Source organism: Neoarius graeffei, chromosome 7, assembly GCF_027579695.1.
Source record: "Neoarius graeffei isolate fNeoGra1 chromosome 7, fNeoGra1.pri, whole genome shotgun sequence".
In the NCBI taxonomy this organism is placed as follows: domain Eukaryota; kingdom Metazoa; phylum Chordata; class Actinopteri; order Siluriformes; family Ariidae; genus Neoarius; species Neoarius graeffei.
The window spans coordinates 98,117,476-98,142,035 of NC_083575.1; the positions used below are offsets into that span (position 1 = coordinate 98,117,476).

General features: G+C 45.8%; 1 protein-coding gene across 3 annotated transcripts in view; it reads right to left on the reverse strand.

Moving 5' to 3' along the window:
* coro2aa (coronin 2Aa) overlaps positions 1–21,527 on the reverse strand; it is a 42,191-nt gene extending 20,664 nt beyond the window's left edge. For 2 of the 3 annotated variants that reach the window (XM_060926642.1, XM_060926640.1), the window contains exons 1-3: positions 21,231–21,527; positions 3,213–3,413; positions 2,066–2,182 (exon numbers count right to left, since the gene is read on the reverse strand). In XM_060926642.1, coding sequence (XP_060782625.1) covers positions 2,066–2,182; positions 3,213–3,413 — 318 coding nt within the window. In that variant the 5' untranslated portion in view covers positions 21,231–21,527. Of the gene's footprint in view, positions 1–2,065; positions 2,183–3,212; positions 3,414–21,212 lie in introns of all 3 variants that reach the window. The other variant, XM_060926641.1, reaches the window with a different exon arrangement.
* Between the last annotated feature and the right edge of the window lie 3,033 nt (positions 21,528–24,560).

The following is a 24,560-nucleotide window of genomic DNA, read 5'->3' on the forward strand; positions in this document are numbered from 1 at the left end:
CTCTGCAGCATCGCGTGGTGGTTGGGACAGTGCCTCTGGAGTGGCAGACTGGGGTGGTGGTCCCTCTTTTTAAGAAAGGGGACCGGAGAGTGTGCTCCAATTATAGGGGAATCACACTTCTCAGCCTTCCCGGGAAGGTTTACTCCAGGGTACTGGAGAGGAGAGTTCGGCCAATAGTCGAACCTCGGATCCAGGAGGAACAATGCGTTTTTTGTCCTGGTTGTGGAACACTGGACCAGCTCTATACCCTTCATAGGGTGCTTGAGGGTTCATGGGAGTTTGCCCAACCAGTCCACATGTGTTTTGTGGATCTGGAGAAGGCATTCAACCGTGTCCCTCGTGGTATTCTGTGGGGGGTGCTTCGGGAGTATGGGGTTTGGGGCTCTTTGCTAAGGGCTGTCTGGTCCCTGTATGGACAGAGCAGGAGTCTGGTTCGCATTGCCGGCAGTAAGTCAGACCTGTTCCCAGTGCATGTTGGACTCCGGCAGGGCTGCCCTTTGTCACTGGTTCTGTTCATAATTTTTATGGACAGAATTTCTAGGCGCAGCCAGGGGCCGGAAGGAATCCTGTTTGGGAACCACAGGATTTCATCTCTGCTTTTTGCGGATGATGTTGTCCTGTTGGCTTCTTCAAACCAGGACCTTCAGCATGCACTGGGGAGGTTTGCAGTCGAGTGTGAAGCGGCTGGGATGAGAATCAGCACCTCCAAGTCCGAGGCCATGGTTCTCGACCAGAAAAGGGTGGCTTGCCCTCTCCAGGTTGGTGGAGAAGTCCTGCCTCAAGTGGAGGAGTTTAAGTATCTCGGGATCTTGTTCACGAGTGAGGGAAGGATAGAGCATGAGGTCGACAGGTGGATCGGTGCAGCCTCCGCAGTGATGCAGTCGCTTTACCGGTCCGTCGTGGTGAAGAAGGAGCTGAGCCAAAAGACGAAGCTCTCGATTTACCGGTCGATCTACATTCCGACTCTTACCTATGGTCATGAGCTTTGGGTAATGACCGAAAGAACAAGATCACGGATACAAGTGGCCGAAACGAGTTTCCTTCGCAGGGTGGCTGGGCGCTCCCTTAGAGATAGGGTGAGAAGCACAGTCACTCGGGAGGAGCTTGGAGTAGAGCCGCTGCTCCTCCACATCGAGAGGAACCAGTTGAGGTGGCTCGGGCATCTCTTTCGGATGCCTCCTGGACGCCTCCCTGGGGAGGTGCTCCAGGCATGTCCCCCCGGGAGGAGGCCCCGGGGAAGACCCAGGACATGCTGGAGGGACTATGTCTCTCGGCTGGCCTGGGAACGCATCGGTGTTCTTCCCAAGGAGCTGGCCGAGGTGTCTGGGGAAAGGGAAGTTTGGGCTTCCATGCTCAGACTGCTGCCTCCACGACCTGGCCCCGGATAAAGCGGATGAAGACAAGACGAGACGACCCCGTGTACATCCCATAATGACGACATATGACGCCTTGTCTAAAACCTTGTCTTTAGATTTTTTTTCTTGTAAATGTGTTCTAAGGGTGAACATTATATACTTGCCACCAAGGTTGGCTGTAGCAACTGCTTGAAGGGGTAAAGAGTTAAAAAGCAAATTAAAGATCAGCGCTGGATAAAAACCCAACTATCTTATGGAAATAAAGATATAAACTGTGTATTCCGGTGATCAGGTGTTTATGAGCTACGTCACCTTGTGCTTACAATTGGGTTCCTGTGGTGGGACACAGACATCGTTCATCATCCGGTCACAAAAGCCATCAGTGATCAGGACGATGAATGACTGTGTTCTCCTCGGTATCGCGCTCCGCTCACAGGGAGCTGCGCAATAATTCAACTATTACAGTTTCTCAGGCCACAAACTGCACGGGAGACTCATCACCTGTTAGTGGCACTGCAGTGTTACAGTGTGATACACAACGCATGAGGAAAAATATTACATCACCAGTGTTCATGTCCCTCCCTATCCCTCCCCCTCCCTCCTTCCTTCCATCCCTCTCCCCCCCCCAGAAAGCAGTAAAAAGAAGAGGGGTTTCAAACGCCATCTCCAAGTCTAAAAGTGTGTGTGTGTGTGTGTGTGTGTGTGTGTACCGTCATGTCCTCTGAACAGGAAGCGATGCAGAGGTCATTGAATGGATTCCACTTGATGTCCAGGACTTTTGCTCTATGACCAGAGATCCTTGGGTGATGGGGGTCTATCTTCCCTGTCTAACACACACACACACACACACACACACACACACACACACACACACAGAGAGAGAGAGACACACTGCAAAAGATTGAATAAGACAAACAAGTATTTTATCAGGCCTGAGTTACCATCAACATGTGTCTCTCTCTCACTCACACACACTTTCTGAAGGTGTGTACACTCTTGTCTTGAGATGTTCTGATGACATCATGTTTACCCACAATCCCCTGCAGGACTGAACATGAGGAGGCTCAGGAGAAACATCTGGAACATCACAAGTGACCAACCTTCTTTCCTTCATTATCTCCATTTTTCTCTTTCTGTCCTGAAGGGGTGTGTGTGTGTTTGTTTGTGTGCGCGCACGCCACTTGCGAAGATCAGACTGCATTTTTGTTATTCAAATTTTTTGCACAACGTCCCAAAGCACTATGGTGAAAAAGTCCACAGGATCCATTACATCCCACAATGCACTGCAATAGGGGTGTGTGTGAGAGAGAGAGAGAGAGAGAGAGAGAGAGAGAGAGAGAGAGAGAGAGAGATATGCAGTGATCAGAGGAGCTGATAAACATTGATATTGAGCAACTGTGTGTTGCTCAAGCATGTACAAATCAGCGTGCGCGCACACACACACACACCCCTCTACCTTCAGGACAGAAAGAGGAAAATAAATGATGAAGGAAAGAAAAAAAAAAAAGTTAGTTAGTAAGTTGTGATGTTCCAGATGTTTCTCCTGAGCCTCCTCATGTTCAGTCCTGCAGGGGATTGTGGGTAAACATGTCATCATCAGAACATCTCAAGCCAAGAGTGTACACACCTTCAGAAAGTGTGTGTGTGTGTGTGTGTGTGTGTGTGTGTGTGTGTGTGTGTGTGTGTGTGTGTGTGAGAGAGACAATCATGGCGATGGTAACTCAGACCTGATAAAACAGTTGTTTGTCCTATTTAATCTTCTGCAGTCTCTCTCTCACACACACACACACACACACACACACACACACACACACACACAGTGTAACTGACCAGCATTTAGACAGATAAATAGCTTACAAGACTGATGGAGAGGACAAGGAAGGCTCCGCCCCCTGCACACTCCGTGATGACGGCAATGAAGCGTGGGTTGATGGCACACAGCTGGTTGTCATGGACACTGCGGGTGATTGGCACTCCATCGTAGCAGTTCTCCTTAGTGGCAGCTTTACCAAACACGTGACGGAACTTTGAGCTGCGGTACTGAGGACGCCATGTCATCTACACACACACACACACACACACCATAATCATTCTACTGCATCCTCACGTTCCTTCAGGTCAGTGCAGTAAAAGTGCTGTGTTGCGGAGCGGACCGACCGCGTTTGACGGAGCGGACCGATTGAGTTTTATATCTATATTTTGACAAAAGCTTTTCACAAACTGACCTTTACCTTTTTTTATTTCTGCTTCACTCCCTGTAGCCGACTCTCGGAATGTTATAAACGGTGTGTAAAGAAATTAAACGTGGTTCTTCTTTGGTCACATATGACGTAACTCAAGTTAAATTCTTTTCACCTTTGTTCTTCACAGTACGTGTGTAAACTAATCTGTGGTGTACAGACAGGAGCACACCGAGCGTACAGACGTGTTCCAGCAGAGCACCGAAACGTGTTCCAACAGCGTCGTCTACTCTTATTACAGAGGAGGCGAATCTGTCCATCTCCAAACCTCAATCGATTCTCAACTGTCTCTGGACGACATCACGATAAGCATTTCAGTGGAATCTCCTGAGGAACAGCGTCAGAATGTTTGTGTAAAATCAGCAGTACACAGATCATCACCCTGTGAAAGAGACGAGAGGAAGGAAAAAAAAACCTTCTGTAACCTCCATCTGTCTGACCGTCTCTGACTCCACATTTATCTGGCTGTCCATCTATTTATTCTGTGTCTCCAAGAACATCTGTCTGTCTGTCTTGGTTTAAGTCTGTTGGTGGTTTATCTGTCCGTCCATTCATCAACCCGTCCCTGTCCATGCCCCCCCTTCCCATCTCCGTCTGTCCGTGCCCGTCTTCTTGTCCCTCCCGCAACTGCCTAAGTGTCTCCGTCTGTTCCCGTCTCCCTCCATCTGTGGGTTTGTTAACATGTTTATAGTAAATTTATTTCTCATTTGATATTTCCGTCATTCTGTCTCAGCTGCGCAACACAAATTCTTTCTTCCTTTCTCTCACCCCACACACACACACACACACACACACACACACACACTGCCCCCCACTTTTTTCAGACCTTCATTGTCTCCAATATTGCATTCTTACTGTTTTGTGAGAGACGACGCTCTCTCTAATCTTTAGACACACACACACACACACACACACACACCTGTATGATGGGTCTGCATTGATGTCATTAATTTGTTCTCCCCGTGTCTGTGTGGGTTTCCTCCGGGTGCTCCGGTTTCCCCCACAGTCCAAAGACATGCAGGTTAGGTTAATATGGAACGGCCTTGGGCTGAGGTGCCCTTGAGCGAGGCACCGAACTCCCGACTGCTCCCTGGGCGCTGTTAGCATGGCTGCCCACTGCTCTGTGTGTGTGTGTGTGTGTGTGTGTGTGTGTGTGTGTGTGTGTGTGTGTGTGTGTGTGTGTGTTCACTGCTTCAGATGGGTTAAATTCAGGGAGGAATTTCACAAGTGTGTGATGAATAAAGTTGTGCTTGTGTGCTTTCTTTAAATTGTCTTCATTCAGAAATAAAGCTGGGTGGATCCAACTGCAGTGTATATCTCTCACACACACACACACACACACACACACACACACACACAACCGAAAGCAAAACATAAAACTGGAGACATCCAGGAGAATCTGAAAGTATGTTCCCTGCAGGCAAAACACACACACAAGCATGATGTAACTGCAGATGTGCAAGCAGGAAATAACACAGATCAATATATGAGCAAATGCATGAGCGCGCGCGCGCGCACGCACACACACACACAGGTCAGAGTACAGTCTGATAAGAAGTAAAAGCAGGTTCTCTCATCACTAGTCATTTGTTTCAAAGTCGATGGCTCTGAAACATGCGTGCACACACACACACATGCACACACACTAGGGCTTTACATTAGCACCCGCCCACCCGCCAAATGCGGGTAAAATTCAGCTTTGGCGGGTGGTTTATTCTGTGGTATAACAATATATTTTAATTGTAGTTTTCTCTGAAGGCATCTGATATAATAAACGCATTGCAATGTAATATTACGCGCCGACAACTCCCATGAGCACCTGCATAAACATTCTGACAACATGTTAGAATTGTTTAGAACGTTCGTTAACAGCTCAGATAAAATCAGTGATGCGGTAACCTGCGGTTAATGAACGAAGCGACAAAGTTGCTGACGACTGACAAGCGCACTATGTGGCGGCACATAGCTGGAGTTTCAAACCCTGCTGCTGAGGGAAAAAGGGGCGGAGATGATCAGGGCCAGAGCAGCATTTTAAAATCACCGAGGTCCGTGATGCGCAAAGCACGCGCCCAAACATTTCCGCCATATTTAAATGAGAGGGTGAATTACACATCACACAAGAGATCTATTCCTGAAATTACTTTTAATGGTGTTTGAACTGAATATCATCAGTTTAAAAAAATCCTGTATGTGGCAAGAGTAAGAATAATTGAAGCTTGTTTAATGGTTTGATCTGGCCCAAGCAATGAGGACAAAAGATACCCTAACCATGCAGCCTATGGAACTGAGATACATTAACAATGTGGCATCCGTTACACTGACAAAAAAAAAAAAAAAATCAGTATACACCACCATGTTTTAGGCAAAGTTATCCAAGGCAAACATAAGTTGAAACTTTCCCCTCTATTGCTTTGGCTTATCGAATTATTTATTTTTAAAATCACAAACAAGGCAGGCTACAACTCCACTGCTTCGAAAATGTAAATTGAACAGCTTGATGAAAGTGCGCTGATGGTTACCGTGGAAACCCCGTGTCTGCTGCACTGCGTTCCTCCCCGAGTCGCGCGCTCATTCGCGTTTGTGTTCTTGGTCTCAGAGCCGCACGCACGAAACACACACAGAAGACAGAATCAACATTTAACATAATTAACAATGCACTTTTTACGGAGACATTTTAATGTTATTCTTTATTTTTTTTATCCAGTTGAATATTTAGCGTACAAATGTATTTTCAGCTCTTAAAAATGACCGAGGTCCGGACCGCGGGGGCCTCAGAGCTGGCTGCCGCCATGGAGATGAACAAGATGCTAATAGGAAGATAAGACAGTTCAATGACAAATGGAAGTTCGGGTGAGATTGGCTAGTTCATAGCAAAACCGAAAAGACCATGTACTGCGAAGACTGTAGAAAGTCTGGCAAAGACAGGCACCAGTAATTTTAAACTCGAAACTATAAAGGACCACAAAAAGTCAAATGCGCACATCGGTACTATAACATCAAAACAGGCGGAGACGGCTGGTCACTACAGGACAGCATTGCTTTCAGTCCCTGGCTGTCATGAAGTCGGCGGAGCTGGAGAGGATGGAGCTGCTGGTTAGAAACGTTCACGCGATTGTAAAGAAGTTGATCCCGCCCCAGCTATCAACTTACGGCCTGCTGGAAGCCTCAGGTCACGAAGACCATTTTTCATGGACCATTCAGACTCATCTGATGATGAATGTAATGAGGACATTTAATGTCTCTCTCTACACATGTTCTCTCACACACACACACACACACACACACACACACACACACACACTATTAATAGATAATACATAATGTATTTAATAATACTTGATAATACACAATACTTACATATCAAAACGTCAAATGTTTTTCAGTGATAAATGTTTTGAATTGGACTTTTAATATTAGAATCAGTTCAGTTGTACTGAATGTTATTTTTCATATTATACGATATTTCATATTGTACGGGGCTTGAATTTGAGTTCAATAAACAGAATACTCTGTTTATATTTTTGTCTGAACTGGTTGCATGTTTTCATATAGGGAGCGACCTTAACAGCACTGAATACCTGAGTGCTACTGTAGAGATACATTATACGCTGCCATTCATAATTAAATCTAGATCTTCCGAACTTTAACGCATCATGGTGAAGAAAAAAACTGCGATTTCCTGGCAACAAAATTGTGGCTAGTGAAAAGGCTGAATGGCTAGTGACTCGGGGAAACCACTAGCCACAGTGGCCGGTGAGCAAAAAAGTTAATGTAAAGCCCTCACACACACACACACACACACACACACGGCTCCCATCTGATGTCAGCAGAACACATTGTGATTATTTTCAGTTTCCAGATGACTCATTAACCCCGCCTATAAAACACACCAGTAACCAATCAGAGAGAGGTTCCTGCCTGCATTAACTCTGGAGCCAAATCACAGAAGAGTAAAGATTAAGATTTTACACTGATACTGTTGTTTATTCTCTGATCCAGAGCTGCACCGACAACACGATTAACCAAACAGAAATGTAAGAGAATGTAGAGTGTAATAGCCTGGTGTGGCCACCGGGGGCAACGGCAGCGCCGTGACTCCTGCACTGACCAGTTCACCTGGTGCTGGTCGTTATAGAGTTTTAAAAAAATTAAAATAAAGTGGCGGCAATATTCTAAAAATCACCAAGTGTATAAAAATAAAAATCAACAGGAAGTCACTCTTTCACGACATAGCTTTTTCATGTTATGCAACAAATGATTCACTTCCTGTTGGATATTTTCTTACATTTTTAATCATTTGTTTGGATACGGAGACATTTCAATATCTCCCTTTTCTAAATCACAAGTCTCTCTCTCTCTCTTTCTCACTTGCTCAGGTCCTTTTATCCTCCAGAAAAACAGATAAATATTGTTTATTTTCTAAATCACTCTTCACTTTCTCCATTTTTCACCTTTGAAGATGATTGCTGGAGTGGGTGTGGTCACTGGAGTGCAAGAATTGGAGAGGAAATCACCCTGCTTTCGATACCAGGAAAGGTGCTAAACAGGATACTCCTGGAGAAGATGAAGACCGAGGTGGACAAGAGGCTTTGGGATGAACAAGCAGGGTTTCAAGGAGAAAGATCATGTACAGACCAGATTGTTACACTCAGGATCATAATAGAACAATCCATAGAGTGGAACTCCTCACTACATGTCATTTTCATGGATTTCGAAAAAGCCTTTGACAGCGTGGACCACAACACACTGTGGAGCTTCCCCAAGCATCATGGAGTTCCAGGGAAGATCATCAGCCTGATCCAGAACACCCATGAGCCTTCCACTTGCCAAGTAGCTTATGGTGGTACCCCGACAGATCCGTTCAACATCCACACTGGTGTTCAACAAGGCTGCCTCCTATCCCCATTCTTGTTCCTGCTGGCCATTGATTGGGTTCTGACCCAAACGACCAAAGACCAAAAGACATGGTATTCAGTGGACCCTATGGAAACAGCTAGAAGACATTGACTTTGCAGATGTGATGCTGTTGTCAAACAGGAGCAGCACTCAGCAAAGCAAGTTGTCATCCCTGGATGAAACTGGTGGGAAGATCAATGTCCCCAAGACCAAGTCAAGTCAGTGAAGGTCAAACCAGCAGATGATGTCCCCATTTCTTTGCATGGAGAAACAACAGAAGTCGTCGAGCAGTTTCTCCATCTTGGGAGCATTGTTAGCAAGTATGGGGGCACAGACCAAGACATCAAGGCAAGAATAGGGAAAACAGCAGCAGCATTCAGGATACTACGCCCCATATGGAGATCTGGGGTGATCAGCTACAAGACCAAGCTGAGCATTTTTAACACCAATGTGAAGTCTGTCCTTCTGTATGCCTGCGAGACATGGAGAACGATCAAAGCATCAACAAACAGGCTATAGACCTTTGTCAATTGATGCCTGAGGAATATTCTCAATTTAAAGTGGGAGGACTGTGTCTCCAACGAGGAATTACGGAAGCGGACAGGACTGGATAGAGAACCAGATTAAGAGGAGGAAGTGGAACTGGATCGGACATACCTTACGGAAGCCAGCTAGCAACATCAGGCATGCCCTGCGCTGGAACCCACAAGGGAAAAGGAAGCCAGGACAACCACAGAACACATGGAGGCGGTCAACAGAAGCTGAAGTCAGGACCATCGGACTAGATGGGACAAAGATGGCGACAGCAGCCAAAGACCAACATAAATGGCGGGTGATAGTGGATGACCTATGCTCCTCGAAGGGGTGAAGGGATTAAGTCAAGTGTGGTGACTGGAGAGAGAGATGCATTACCCTACAGGAACGACACCGTGATTTCTGCAGAAGGGGTTTAGATCCTTTAAATCCTGCTAAATTTTAAAATGAAATTATTTCATCCTAACGTCCCCCATGACCAGTCTGAGACTACCAGAGCACCGTTTATGTGAAACCTACAGAACTACCATTACACACAAGTGAACCCAAGCAACTTGCTAATCACCCCAAGAGTGTGTGGAGCTACTACAGGTGACCAAGTTTATTTTCTGAAGATTTTTCGTCATGATGCAGAATCTACTGAATCAAGATGATGTGGAAACTTATTCACAAACATCAATAACCCTGACTGACCCAGTGATTTCATGCACACACACACACGAGTCTGGATCGCAGGTTCTCTTTTCCTCTTAACTATCTGTATCATCTCTCCAGCGTAAGCGGGTGTGTCTCCAGCGTAAGCGGGTGTGTCTCCAGCATAAGCGGGTGTGGCTCCAGCGTAAGCGGGTGTGTCTCTGCACAGGTACTTCTGTGCTGCTTAGTTTCATTTCCCCTGAGCTGCCCTCTTCACACACTTTGCTAAACAAATCCTCCATTTGCTCATCTCAGGGTGGACACGAAGGCAGTGACCTTCAGACCAAGGTGCTTAAACACACACACACACACACACACACAGCAGTTTTAGCTCAACTTTACACTCAAAAACTAACACATCAGTTCATATTTAGAGATTTACATTTTATCGGGATTTGCATTTTGTGTGAATTTGAGCAGAATTTAATTGTAATTACATTGAAATTTAAAAACATGAACTTGGTCATGTGACATCACCAGAACAGCTTGCTACCAAACGTGAGCTAACATTTAGCTGGCTGACTAGCATTGTGAATGTTTCAACTTTTATACAGCTTAATGTTAAAAGGCTAGATGCAACACGAGATCATGTTTATGATAGGCTGATTTAAATTTAAATAAAAAGCAAGCCCCACCCATTGCTGACCCAGAGTCTCATCTCATCCATTATCTGTAGCCGCTTTATCCTGTTCTACAGGGTCGCAGGCGAGCTGGAGCCTATCCCAGCTGACTACGGGCGAAAGGCGGGGTTCACCCTGGACAAGTCGCCAGGTCATCACAGGGCTGACACATAGACACAGACAACCATTCACACTCACATTCACACCTACGCTCAATTTAGAGTCACCAGTTAACCTAACCTGCATGTCTTTGGACTGTGGGGGAAACCGGAGCACCCGGAGGAAACCCACGCGGACACGGGGAGAACATGCAAACTCCGCACAGAAAGGCCCTCGCCGGCCACGGGGCTCGAACCAGGACCTTCTTGCTGTGAGGCGACAGCGCTAACCACTACACCACCGTGCTGCCTGACCCAGAGTCCACAAAGCTAATAACAGAGGCTGGGCTATTGTTTAAGTGATTAGCGTTGTGTTGAAAAAACAGAGTCTTTATTTAGTCAGTAATCACATAGGACAGAATCCTATTGTACAGAAATAACCACAGCAGCTGCTAGTGCACTACACACAGGGACACTCAACACTAAATCAACACACACTGCTGCTAATGCACTTCCTGTACTGCAAATAACCCACGTTCAGAACGACGAATTCAGGACAGGTGACCATTGCGCGCGCGCACACACACCACCGACACACACACACAGACTGGTGAAGGAACAAATCCTATAATGTCAGGGATCATACAACCCCAAAACCATTCAAGGAATCTGGAGGAATTTCAGTGTGTAAAGGGCTCAAGCCTAATCTGAACCCCATGATCTCCGATCCCTCAGACGGCATCAAGAACCGTCATTCATCTCCAGCTGATAGAACCACATGGGCTCGGGATTACTCTGGAAAACCTTTATCAAGCTACAATACAGAGTTACAGCCACAAACACCAGTTACAACTTTACTGTGCAAAAAGGAAGTCTGATGTTAACTGTGTCCAGAAACGCCGTCGACTTCTCTGGGCTCGGAGGCGTCTGGGACGGACCATCACACAGTGGGAACGGGTATTGTGGTCAGATGGATCAGTACTCCAGGTCTTTTTTGGAAGAAATGGTTACAGTGTGCTCTGGACCAAAGAGGAAAAGATCATCACCATCCAGACTGTTAGCAGGAACAAGTCCAAAAGCCAGGGTGTGCCATGGTATGGGGTTGGGTCAGTGCCCTTGGTAAAGGTAACTTACACTTCTGTGATGGAGCATTAATGCAGAAAAGTCCACTGAGATTTTGAAGGAACATCTGCTGCCTTCAAGACGACGTCTTTTCCAGGGAGATTTCAACAAAACAATGCAAAACCACATTCTGCTCACATTACAAAGGCGTGGCTGTGGAAGAAGAGGGCGTGTCCCCTCTGTCCCCAATAGAGAATGTGTGGAGAATTTAGAAATGATAAATATGACAGTGACGACCCTGAACTGTTCCACACCTTCAGACCTGTTTACAGGAAGAACGGGACAAAAATAACACCTGAGACACTTCAGCACTCGGAGTCTTCAGTCCATAAACAGCTTTAAGTTTCAGGAGAAGGAACGGGAACATTATAAACATTATAAAGTGGGAAATGATTTACTGTCACAACGTTTTTGAAATGTTCAGGTTTTCTGTGAAACACTGAGAAAAAGATGATGGATCTGGTCCTTTAAGCTTTTACTCATAAGTCCTGATCAGAAATCACACACACACGATGAATAATAGATGGAGTTTGATCTTCGTGTTCCAGGAAGAGGAAGGATGATAATTAAAGCCTTAATGCCAAGGCTCAAGACCAATAAACACTATCACATTACTGTATTTAAAAACACACGGAGTAGATTAGATAAACACAACACCTGTCTCAGCTTCATCATCTCGCAGTGACTGATCACCTGGAGCTGCAGAGCACGGATATCCTCACTCAAACGCCGCAATCAGTTTATTTCTGTAAACTAGAGATGCACCGATACCACATTTGTGAAAACCGATACGAGTATGAGTACTATCATTTCAGTACTTGCCGATACCGAGTACTACCGATACCGATACTGTTGATGTTATTAAAATATAATTTTTCAAAAATTGCAGCATTTGAATATTTAATAGGCCTACTTTATCTATTTCCCGTGAATGTTGTTTTCTAACTGGAGTGATCATGCACACGGGTTCACATTGACAATCTCCGCTGCTCCAGAAGCGCAGAGTAGCCTCGAGTCCACGTCACACAGCCAGACAGCGCCTCTTCACGGTAGCGCTTATCTTTTGCAACATTGTTACAATAATGTTGCAAAACGTAAGCGCTGCTGCGCTAGGCCTACATAACAATGTTGCAAAAGAAGCGCTACCGTGAACTGAAGAGGCGCTGTCTGCTGGCAGTGTAACGTGGACTACAAGGCTATCTGCGCTTCCGTGTGCAACCTCTCTCGATTGTCGCGCAGCATTCACTCCCAGAAAACTACACTCATTGCAAATAGCCTACACAAAGAATTAAATATTTAGCTGCTGCAATTTCTGAAAAAGGCTGCTATTTATTTGGATTAGATTACAATGTCCAACTTTCGAAGTCAAGAAAGACTTGCACTCTTGCAACATGTAAGACCGATTGTTGATGAAGGGAGGAGAGAGCAGTGAGTTACCACATGCAGCGTGATCATTTCACTCCGCTGGTCACTTACCCCCTCTATCATCGGCCTTCCGCAACATTGCGGTCTTGGTTGACTTAAGGGTTGTTCTGGTGGTGCGCTTAAACTACTCCAATTACATTTAGCAACAAGACAAGGGCGTGAAAGGGAGGAGCAGTGACCATCGCAACATCACAGAGAGCGCACAAGATAACAGTGGCGGCCGGCGACGATGTATTATTTAATTTCCATCGCCAGTAATGCAGACTAAAATATGCCCCCCCCCCCCCTCATGTGCATGTGCGCACATCCTGCTGTGTGCTGCAGGAGAGTTGAATGCCTCGAGCACGCTCTTGTTCAGTCGCAGAACTTGTTAGGCAGACGCTGTTGCTGTCCATTCGCAACATCGCGTCCCGTGCTCGTGGAGCTCCATACCTGTAGATGGGACGTCAATTTCCTTGGTCTTAGCGTTGCCCTCAACTGAAACAAGTTGGAAAACTCAATCAGCCATTTCTTAAAGCTCTCTCTCTCTCTCTCTCTCACTCTTAAACTCTCCCGGTTGGACTCGTACTTAAAAACTCTGCCGGTTGGATTCACCGATACAAAAATCCGATTTTCATTTGTTTGTTAGTGAGTAGCCTGTCCTACAAAACCCTTACCTAGGCGAATAGCCAACATTAAAAAAGGACAACGTTGGGGATCTTAGCGTAGGCCTATCTGCGTATGGCAGCGAAAGGGAGTGGAGTGTGGAGAGATGTTTAAAATGACAGTGTTGGGGAAAGATGTTGTGACGGCACTGTTTCATGACTACGCAAACACATCTCCGTCATGGAAAAATGGGTTGTTGTCGAACAATTTTTTTTGTCTTCTGACGAAATTAGCCTACGCTCAATGCTTGAGATTTACAATTTTTTTCCTGGGAGAGGCTTTTTTTCCTCGAACGGATGCTGGCAAAAGGCGCTTCACGGAACACTATCGGCGCATGGTATAGCCTATCATATTATGCTCAAGCCTGAGCTCAACAATGCTTCAGTTTTTTTTTTTCTCTCTCGAATGGAACAAAAAGCGCTGCGGGGAACATTGGCATCGGCGCATGGGATCGGCACTGGTATCGGTTCATGGTATCGGCAACTGTTTGACAAGTACGAGTATGAGTATATTAGTGGAGTATCGGGGCCGATGCCGATGCCAGTATCGGTGCATGCTTACTGTAAACCTTCAGCTGTGGAGTTGAATCTCATCACCACCCGGTGTTGGAGTTTATCTTCAGCATTTCAGTCGAGTCGTGTTCAGAGTCAGTGACTGGAACCTCATTAAATCACTGCGTGTCGTTCTCACCTCCGACATCACATCTATCTAACACTCGCAGCATTACGCTGAAGATCAGGAAGGGTTTGGGGTTAAATCCCTAAACACAAATATTAAAAATCATGGTGATAAAATGTAATTTTCTCAGGATTTACTTCATTTGTTTAACTTGTGTAATAATTAACAGTGTAGTTAATGTTCACCGAGTCTGTGGTGTGATAGAGTACATACTCATTAATATTCATGATGCACTCATTAATATTCAAATACTTTGGAATATTAATGTTGTAAAGAGTGGAGATTAAAGCAGCGTGTGCTGATGAACTCCTCCAGTCGCCGTCAACTCCGTCACAACACTGTGTGGTTTTGTTTGCAAACAGTGTGGCAGCTGTGTGTGTGTGTGTGTGTGTGTGTGTGTGTGTGTCCCCGTCCAGCTCGGGATGAGCGTGTGGGAGACGATACAGTGTGTGTTTTGCATTTGCACAGAATAAATCCCAGCACTCTCCTCCCAGTGTGTGTAATCCTGTCTCTCTCTCTCTCTCTCTCTCTCACAGTTAAAGGATAAAACTAAGGTGTGCGTCTGAAGCAGGTATTGTGACAGCTTGTTAGTGTAAGCCACAGGCAGATGACTAAAACACACACACACACACCCCGATCAGTTGAATGGTATTTCACACACTGTTGTATTCTTTTTAGTGGATGATACTTGGCCATTAAAACCGTTTAACCCACAGCGCTGCTGAGTTCTGGACTCTGATTGGTCGTCAGGTGTTGATTAATTCTCTCTAACAGCAGCTCTGACAGTAGTGCAGGTTTATATTAATGCACTCGCTCTGATATGTTATGGTTTCTATAGTAACAGATCATTCACGGGGCGTGTCCAGCCAAGACTCCACTGATAATAAACTGATTAAAAATCATTGTCATGGTGATGTTTTCTTAAAGTAAGGTGACGTGTGTGCGCGAGAGAGAGAGAGAGAGAGAGACGTCTCTGGAAGGAGTCTCCAGTGTCAGATCTGTGTACGTCTTGACATCTTCAGGACAGAGGAGTTTACACTTCCTTCTTTGCAGTTTCTCAGGAACATGACGGAACAAACGGCGATTATTTTGTATTATGAACTTGGAGAGAATAAAGAGACCCTGGTGAGGGAACAACTGTTTATCGCTGCTATAATGTAGGTGACAACAGGAAGTAACTCATTTCACAGAACATTAAACGTAACTATAAACAGAAAATACAAATGTGTTCTTTGATAAATAAGTTGGAATTGTTGCCAAGTTGCTGTGGTGTAAGAGGAATAAAACATTTAGGGATGTGCTGCTACAGGAAAATAACCAACCTGTCCATGGTTTATTATGTTCCTCTAACAGCACATGCCCAGGAGTTTTATTCTTTATTTAATAACCTGTAACACTAACTCCACGCATTATAGTTTCACATCAGGTGTGTGTTCGTGTTTACGCTGCAACATGACAAACTAGAGGCGAGTCACGCTTATTAAACAGCGTTTCTATAAACTCTCTCCCAGACGAGGACGCAGCAAAAATCAGCCACGTGAGCCACAGCGCCGTCTTTTTATAAAATCACCACGGCCATGCGTACAGCCCCAGGCCCTCGACAGGAAGGCTTCGGAATGGGGAGTCAATACTTTTGAGAGCATTGTTTTTCAGATAAAACACGTAAAACCTACATTGTGCTGGAAGTAACAGAAATGATACCGTCCCTGTGGCCAAAAAACCCCTACGGGTTTATATGAGGGGTGCCAATACTTCTGTAAGTGGCGGATAAATAAGTCATGACTTCATGTCAGTGTTACTGAGTCGGATCATCCTGAGCTGGGTTACGAGGAGAATGTGAGCATGTACAGACACACACACACACACACACACACACCTTGTATCAGTGCATTCTGAGTGATGCCCTGTGTGTGTGTGTGCGCACACGCTCAGGTGAGTTCCCCTCCCCCTACCTAAATGCCTCTCTTGCTCACACACCTGGACACCCCAGGCCACTGTCTCTCTCTCTCTCACACACACACACACACACACACACCCTGAGGCGGCGCTCCTCTTCAGAGTTTATGAGTGCACTCCAGATGTTTCGTCACTAACAGCTGTGTGTCAATAATCGGTTCTTTGATTCACTATGAATGATACTGTGATCTAGGGCACTTGAAGAGGAAGGAACCTAATGAGGGAGTGTTTTAGTGCAGCTCTTATTCACATCAAAGTTTCTCTCATTCACATCGTGAACAATTTCTCACTTCTGTTCAGAGAACACACCGCGTTGCCATGGTTACTTACTAGTTAATCGTAGTTAATTAATTAGTTTGCTTGCGTTAGCCACCTATAAATTATTCTGTTTATTCTGTGTGTGTGTGTGTGTGTGTGTGTGTGTGTGTGTGTGTGTGGTGTTAGAGCACTGGACTGAGCAGTGAGCGTACAGGAAAAGGACACACAAAGTTCAGAGAGCGTGTTTGTACGTGGCTGCACCCTCAGGACTTTGATACCTGGCAACAACCACAATCCTGCTGCGCACGCACACACACACACACACACACACACACACACACACACACACACACACACACACACACACGGTATCCCTGGACTGATCTGAGGACAGCGCACTGTCATGTCTTCTGTTCACCTGGGTTTTTCTGTAATAAAACTCAATAATCCAGAAACCGATAGATTAGACCTAAAGATCAGATTTTATACACACATTAGATTTGACTCCACTTTTATTGACAGTTTAATAAAACAGTAACATCACGTAACATTACAGCACACAGTAAACCTAATAATCTCCTGCGAGTTGCCGAGTCTCTGATTGCAGCAGTCCGATCACCAATCAGACGGAAGCTTCCAGACTGCGCTCACACTCTCAGGCTGCAGTGACACTGATCTGATCTTTTCAAATCAGACCTGAGCCGCTTCATGTGCTGTACTAGATCGGATCTGAATCGATTCAAACCGATTCATCAAAAAGGGAAGGAGCAGAAACGGAGTCCAAACAACTGCTCAAGAAACCGAAGTGTGTTAGAGGGACGTTTTGGGCGCGTCCTCATTCAACACCAACACTTCAGACTCACTTCCATTTACAGCTCTGATCCATATCCAATCAGATCCAGTCTGAGCAAAACAGCAGAACTGTGCACTGTGGAACGTGAGCAAAGCCCTGAGGGACAAATCCTGCTTTCTCAAGAAAGAGTGTAGGGGTTGTGGAACGTCTTTCAAGTTCTTCGAGGGTTCTTTAAAAGGTTCACTCCACAGTTTAAGTTTCTTAGTCTCAGATCACTACAAACATCTCATCTCATTATCTCTAGCCGCTTTATCCTGTTCTACAGGGTCGCAGGCGAGCTGGATCCTATCCCAGCTGACTACGGGTGAAAGGCGGGGTTCACCCTGGACAAGTCGCCAGGTCATCACAGGGCTGACACATAGATACAGACAACCATTCACACTCACATTCACACCTACGCTCAATTTAGAGTCACCAGTTAACCTAACCTGCATGTCTTTGGACTGTGGGGGAAACCGGAGCACCTGGAGGAAACCCACGCGGACACGGGGAGAACATGCAAACTCCACACAGAAAGGCCCTCGCCGGCCCCGGGGCTCAAACCCAGGACTTTCTTGCTGTGAGGCGACAGCGCTAACCACTACACCACCGTGCCGCCCCACTACAAACATACATTTTTAAAAACATCTCAGAGAACAAGACCAAGAGAGAACTTTACATTACCACTGCACTGTAAGAAGAACCCTTAAAGAACCCTTTTTTCCATCACTGTACCAAGTAGCAAGATGATCAGTGTTAAACTCCTGACCTTTTTTTAAATTTTAAAACCTATCTGAGAATGAAACCAAGAGAACCCTCCAGAACTCTTCCACCATCTTGTACCAGGAACTTTACCTGACAGGAACCAACACACAGCTGATCCTAAAACACACACACTCCAAGAGAAGACCTGATGATACGATTAGAGCCATAGAACCATTCAGAACGCTGATGGATTCTTTGGGCGTGTTCTGTCTCAGGAGGATTCTAACAAGACTAAAACACTCGAAACTGATCACTTCCTGTCTTCTGAGGAGAGTCCCTCAAAAGGCCCCCAGCTGAAGGCATCATTGTCTCCTGTTACCCATAAATCTGTGCAGCGGCTCCTTCAAGCACCAAACTCTCATTAAAATCAGTCGTACACACACAGGACCGTCCATCGGCTCCCTGAAGACACGCTGCCACGGGGTTTGTGCTAAACACTGCGTAATGCCTTGTGATCAACTGGTATCACCAACACTGGCTAATAATGACGTCCATCTTGGTTTTCTGACTTCTTGTTCTAGAACTTGGTCAGCTTGGCTGTGACGTCATTCCCAGCTCTGACTTCTAACTTCCGAAATACATGGAACGCAGCATTAGTCCTCACTCCATCTCTAACTAAAGAGAATGATGCAGCGGGGCTTTAGTCTGTCCAGCTCTCTCTCCTCCTCCAGACACTCTGCTCAGATACATCACCTTTCACACAAATACTTCCATCAATCCCATCCCACCATCTCGTACACCGAGACCCGTACAGCTGCACTGCGTTCTGGGAGCCGGGTGTGGCGTTTGCGCCGATGTCTCCAGCTCGTTAATCTGATGTTGGACATGGCGGAAAATGAAAAGTAAGAAAAGACATCTTGTTTGAAGAGCTAAAAGCAAAACCTAATTGGTGAATGTTTTTTCTCCTGTTAAACTCCATTGTAACCGTTAGCTCCGCCCACTGTGATATCAGCATGACACACAACCGCTAACTTTTAACAACCACCGCCCAGAAATTATCACCAGAAATCACTAAACATGTCAAATATTTCAGTTTACACATGTGTAATGAGCTTGTGGGCGGAGCTTATCTTTAAGACTAATCCCATACATGTGATGATTTCGGTTTTAGGAACTGAAACTGTGGAACTGCAGCACAGTGGCGCGCTGAGCAGGTTCTTCATACAGACCACAAAATCAACACAACAAATCCGAGCTGAATGTTAACAGCAGCGGTGATGAGGCTGAGAGTTTTAAAGATGTCTGACTTTTAGATCAGACTCGAATCTACAGAGACAGGATGAGCATGAGGACACTACCTCACACACACACTGCTGAACCTCCAGATCACCTGCTTGTGTGTGTGTGTGTACACAAAAACAAACAAACACCTGCTACTCTTCCATCCTGTCTCATTACTACACAATCAGAGCCAGTGTTCCAATATTTTTGAGCTCTTTATGATGTGGCGAAATCACAAGCTGGTAGCTGGAGGCGAGCGCGCGCAGAGTATTGCCTGGTTTGGTGTCACATATTTCGTTGGGGTGAAATAAAGCCCAGCTGTGGGAGGTTTATACAGATGATTCAAGTTAATTCAGTTTCCTCCCTCACCTGTCTGTCTCTCCTCATTACACACCTCTCCACATTTACCTCATTTAACTCCCCTCACCTGTCTGTCTCCCCTCACCTGTCTGTCTCTCCTCACTTACCTCATTTAACTCCCCTCACCTGTCTGTCTCTCCTCATTTACCTCATTTAACTCCCCTCACTTGTCTGTCTCTCCACATTTACCTTATTTAACTCCCCTCACCTGTCTGTCTCTCCACATTTACCTTATTTAACTCCCCTCACCTGTCTGTCTCTCCACATTTACCTCATTTAACTCCCCTCACCTGTCTGTCTCCCCTCACCTGTCTGTCTCTCCTCATTTACTTCATTTAACTCCCCTCATCTGTCTCTCTCTCATTTAACTCCCCTCACCTGTCTGTCTCTCCACATTTACCTCATTTAACTCCCCTCACCTGTCTGTCTCTCCACATTTACCTCATTTAACTCCCCTCACCTGTCTGTCTCTCCTCATTTACTTCATTTAACTCCCCTCATCTGTCTGTCTATCTCTCCTCATTTAACTCCCCTCACCTGTCTGTCTCTCCACATTTACCTCATTTAACTCCCCTCACCTGTCTTTCTCTCCACATTTACCTCATTTAACTCCCCTCACCTGTCTGTCTCTCCACATTTACCTCATTTAACTCCCCTCACCTGTCTGTCTCCCCTCATTACACACCTCTCCACATTTACCTCATTTAACTCCCCTCACCTGTCTGTCTCTCCTAATTTACTTCATTTAACTCCCCTCATCTGTCTGTCTCTCTCCTCATTTAACTCCCCTCACCTGTCTGTCTCTCCACATTTACCTCATTTAACTCCCCTCACCTGTCTGTCTCTCCACCTTTACCTCATTTAACTCCCCTCACCTGTCTGTCTCTCCACCTTTACCTCATTTAACTCCCCTCACCTGTCTGTCTCCCCTCATTACACACCTCTCCACCTTTACCTCATTTAACTCCCCTCACCTGTCTGTCTCCCCTCATTACACACCTCTCCACATTTACCTCATTTAACTCCCCTCACCTGTCTGTCTCTCCTCATTTACTTCATTTAACTCCCCTCATCTGTCTGTCTATCTCTCCTCATTTAACTCCCCTCACCTGTCTGTCTCTCCACATTTACCTCATTTAACTCCCCTCACCTGTCTGTCTCTCCACCTTTACCTCATTTAACTCCCCTCACCTGTCTGTCTCTCCTCATTTACCTCATTTAACTCCCCTCACCTGTCTGTCTCTCCACCTTTACCTCATTTAACTCCCCTCACCTGTCTGTCTCTCCACCTTTACCTCATTTAACTCCCCTCACCTGTCTGTCTCTCCACATTTACCTCATTTAACTCCCCTCACCTGTCTGTCTCTCCACATTTACCTCATTTAACTCCCCTCACCTGTCTGTCTCTCCTCATTTACTTCATTTAACTCCCCTCATCTGTCTGTCTATCTCTCCTCATTTAACTCCCCTCACCTGTCTGTCTCTCCACATTTACCTCATTTAACTCCCCTCACCTGTCTGTCTCTCCTCACCTTTGTGAAGCTCGTGCGCTGGGAGCTCAGGTGAGAGGTTCGGGATCTTCTGGGTTCTCACGCGGTTCTGCAGCGGTGTCTCCTCTCGCGCTCATCAAACAGCCGCGCGCGTGTGTGTGTAAAAGCTGCTCTCAGGACAAAACACACTGCGGATAAATAAAATAGAATAGAATAGAACAGAATAGAATAGAATAACTCCAGCCCGGCGCTGTGGGACGATGATGATGATACCTGCAGACAGAGGCGGAGAAACCTGAGCGCGCGCGCAGGGTCCCTACACGCCTTGTTTCGGCTCTCCTCCCAAACCACGCCCACTGCGACGCCCCGCCCCTGCCTCAGCTCTGCCACGCTGCCGATTGGCCAACCCGAGAAGCTCTCGTGAAAGGAGTTCCGCTGTGGGATTGGCTAGCTCCACCCGCGTTTGCGAAAGAGTTCTGTTCTGGGATTGGTCGGTTCCGCCAGAGCGCGTGGAGGCGTGCTGACCTTCTGTGGAATCTCCAAAGGGTCAAAATCCCGGGGACCTGAAAACAGAACCTGGTGTTTCAGGGCTTTTTGGTTTTATGGACCCAATCATGGGCGTCGCCCCCATTGAATGTGAAGGGGGCGTGTCCCCTTCACATGTCATAATTCTTCGTTTGGACCCGCCCACATTCAACATAAAATATGAGTTCACCCAGCGCCGTTTCTATTGCTTCGTGAAAGAATCCGTTCCACTTGATGGATAAGAGACACAGAGCACTGAGAATCCACTCCGGGTTTCCGGCCGCTCCCGACAACAGCTCACCGCGCGCGAGGGAAGCGAATCTCAGCGCGAGCACAGACATGTTGGTGCAGCTGCTGGAAAGTGGAGGAAGTGACGTCATCCCCACTGCAACCTCACAATGTCTAGCTTTTGCTAAAACCTTATTCTTTTGTTATCTGCCCTCAAAATTAACCCTAGGACACGTTAAATTAATATTCAACTAAACAATGAAATAAGCTTCGCCTAATGGGGTATTCTTGGTTGATGATGAATTGTTTGCAGTATTTGCTCCCCCCCAGACACAATGGACATAAGGACATTCTTTACAAAGAAGCAGAAAGTCAGTCAGAATTTCCCCACAGGACAGGGTTTTTTGTCCCAGTGGAAATGTTAGTGCAGTGAGCCGGCTAGTCAATGTTAGGAGATGTATCAGCTAGCTTAACGTTAGCTATCATTTAATTCAAACCCAGTAGGCCTGCCTTACTGTAATGCCAAGAATGAGGTCAAGTCTGCTCTGATGATATTTATTGATTCCCTGTTGTGATTTGAAGAACTTGTTTTGTCTGGTCTTTGCCAGTTTTCTGGAAAGTAACATGGGAAACCAGTGTATGGGGAAGGAATAGTAGAGAGGAAAGCGATGGAGAGAGATGGATGTTATTCCAGGTGGATTGTGAAGGAAAGGGGGATAAAAGTGATGAAATGGTAGAAATTGTGGTGGCACCAATATAAAAAGGAGTTCTATCTATAAATCTATTTGTTATACTAATCTGTAAATGTTACTGTAGTACCACCATTGCATGTAGGCTGACAAAACTGCACTTGTTCATTGTGTGAAGTTCTCTTTTATGTGTCATCGCTTGACACAGTGTGATTTTGTGTTATGAAGACTGCATGATGCCATGTCATTTTAATGTCCCCCATTAAAAATGCTTCTGACGCCAGTACAATAGAATATCCAAAAAGGGCAAAATTTTGTTTAGTGTGATTTTCTTTATACCCTGCCTCCATCAGTAAGAGTCAGTAATATCATTTTATCTCTGTGGGTGGTAAAAGAGAGCAACTGGACTTGCTTGAAGATTCTTGAAGACGTTTCACCTCTCATCCGAAAGGCTTCTTCAGTTCTGTCTGACTAATAGGGAGTATCAGGTATTTATCCTCTCATGGATGAAAAGCAATCCTAAGGTGTGGTTGAGTCCTCCTGTTGGTGTGGGTCACTGGGGGCTGGGTGTGAACGGCCTCGAAAGTCGTTGGAGTGATCAATGGATTGTTGGTTCTCTCTCTGTCCTCCTGTGAGTCACTGAAAACAGCTGGGTTTTGGTGTGCATTCAGTTGTCTGGGAAGTGTGCCAAGGACTGCATTGTAGGTGGCTGATAAATGGTGTGTTAGACCCCCACCTCTGTTCAGTGATGGCCATTCCAGGTTGACCAAAATGGCTTCTTTAACTCCTCGCTCATACCAACGATCCTCTCTGGCTAAAATGCGTACGTTGCAATCCTGAAATGAGTGTCCTTTGTTGTTAAGATGAAGATAGACAGCAGAGTCCTGGCCTGAGGAGCTGGCTCTCCTGTGTTGAGCCATGCGCCTGTGAAGCAGTTGTTTTGTTTCCCCAATATACGAGACTGTGCATTCCTCACTGCACTGAATCGCATACACTACGTTGTCCTGTTTGTGTCTCGCTATTCTGTCCTTAGGGTGGACCAGTTCCTGCTTCAGGGTGTTACTGGGTCTGAAATGTACCGGAATGTTGTGTTTGTAGAAGATCCTCCTGAGTTTCTCAGATAGACCAGAAATGTAGGGAATGACAATGTTCTTGCATTTGTTCCTGTTATCCTCCTTGTCCATTATGTTCCTTTTTCTGCTCTTGAAGAAAGCCCAGTTGGGATACCCGCAGTTCTGAAGTGCTTTCTTGATGTGATTCTGCTCCTTCTCTTTTCCCTCTACCGTTGTAGGAATGTTCTGAGCCCTGTGTTGCAAGGTCCTAATGACCCCCAATTTGTGTTCCAGTGGGTGATGAGAGTCAAAGAGTAGGTACTGATTTGCGTGTGTGGGTTTCCAGTAGACCTCAATGCAAAGGCTTCTGTCTTGTCTAATGTGTACATCACAATCCAAGAAGGCTTGATTATTCCCACAGGTCCCTGTGATGACCTTGTGGCTCTTCATTATCATCAGCGAGACTGGCGCTGAACCTCACCTCAAACACATAAACCATAATGCCAAATACACGCCATCTCGGTGTCTATGGTTAAAGTCATCCTGGTTAAGGTGGACAGGCGTGGGTGAAAGCAGCCATGAAAAACTCTTCACTGTTGAAAAAAACATTCTTGTAATAAATGCTTTTCTCTCAAGTGGTCTGCCCTTTGGCAGGTCCTGTGCGTATAGCCACCATAGTTGCCTATTCTGGGTCATTTTCTTTACTGAGTGGAAGCTCCTCCATTTCCTGATATCATCCAGCATCATGATTCTTCTTCTCCCCCCTCTTGGTCACTTCCCCTCCATTTTACTTTCAATCACATCAATTAACAACCCTTCTCCTCTCATAACATGTCCAATCCATTTTGCTTTTCTCTTCCAGCTTCACTGCTCACTAT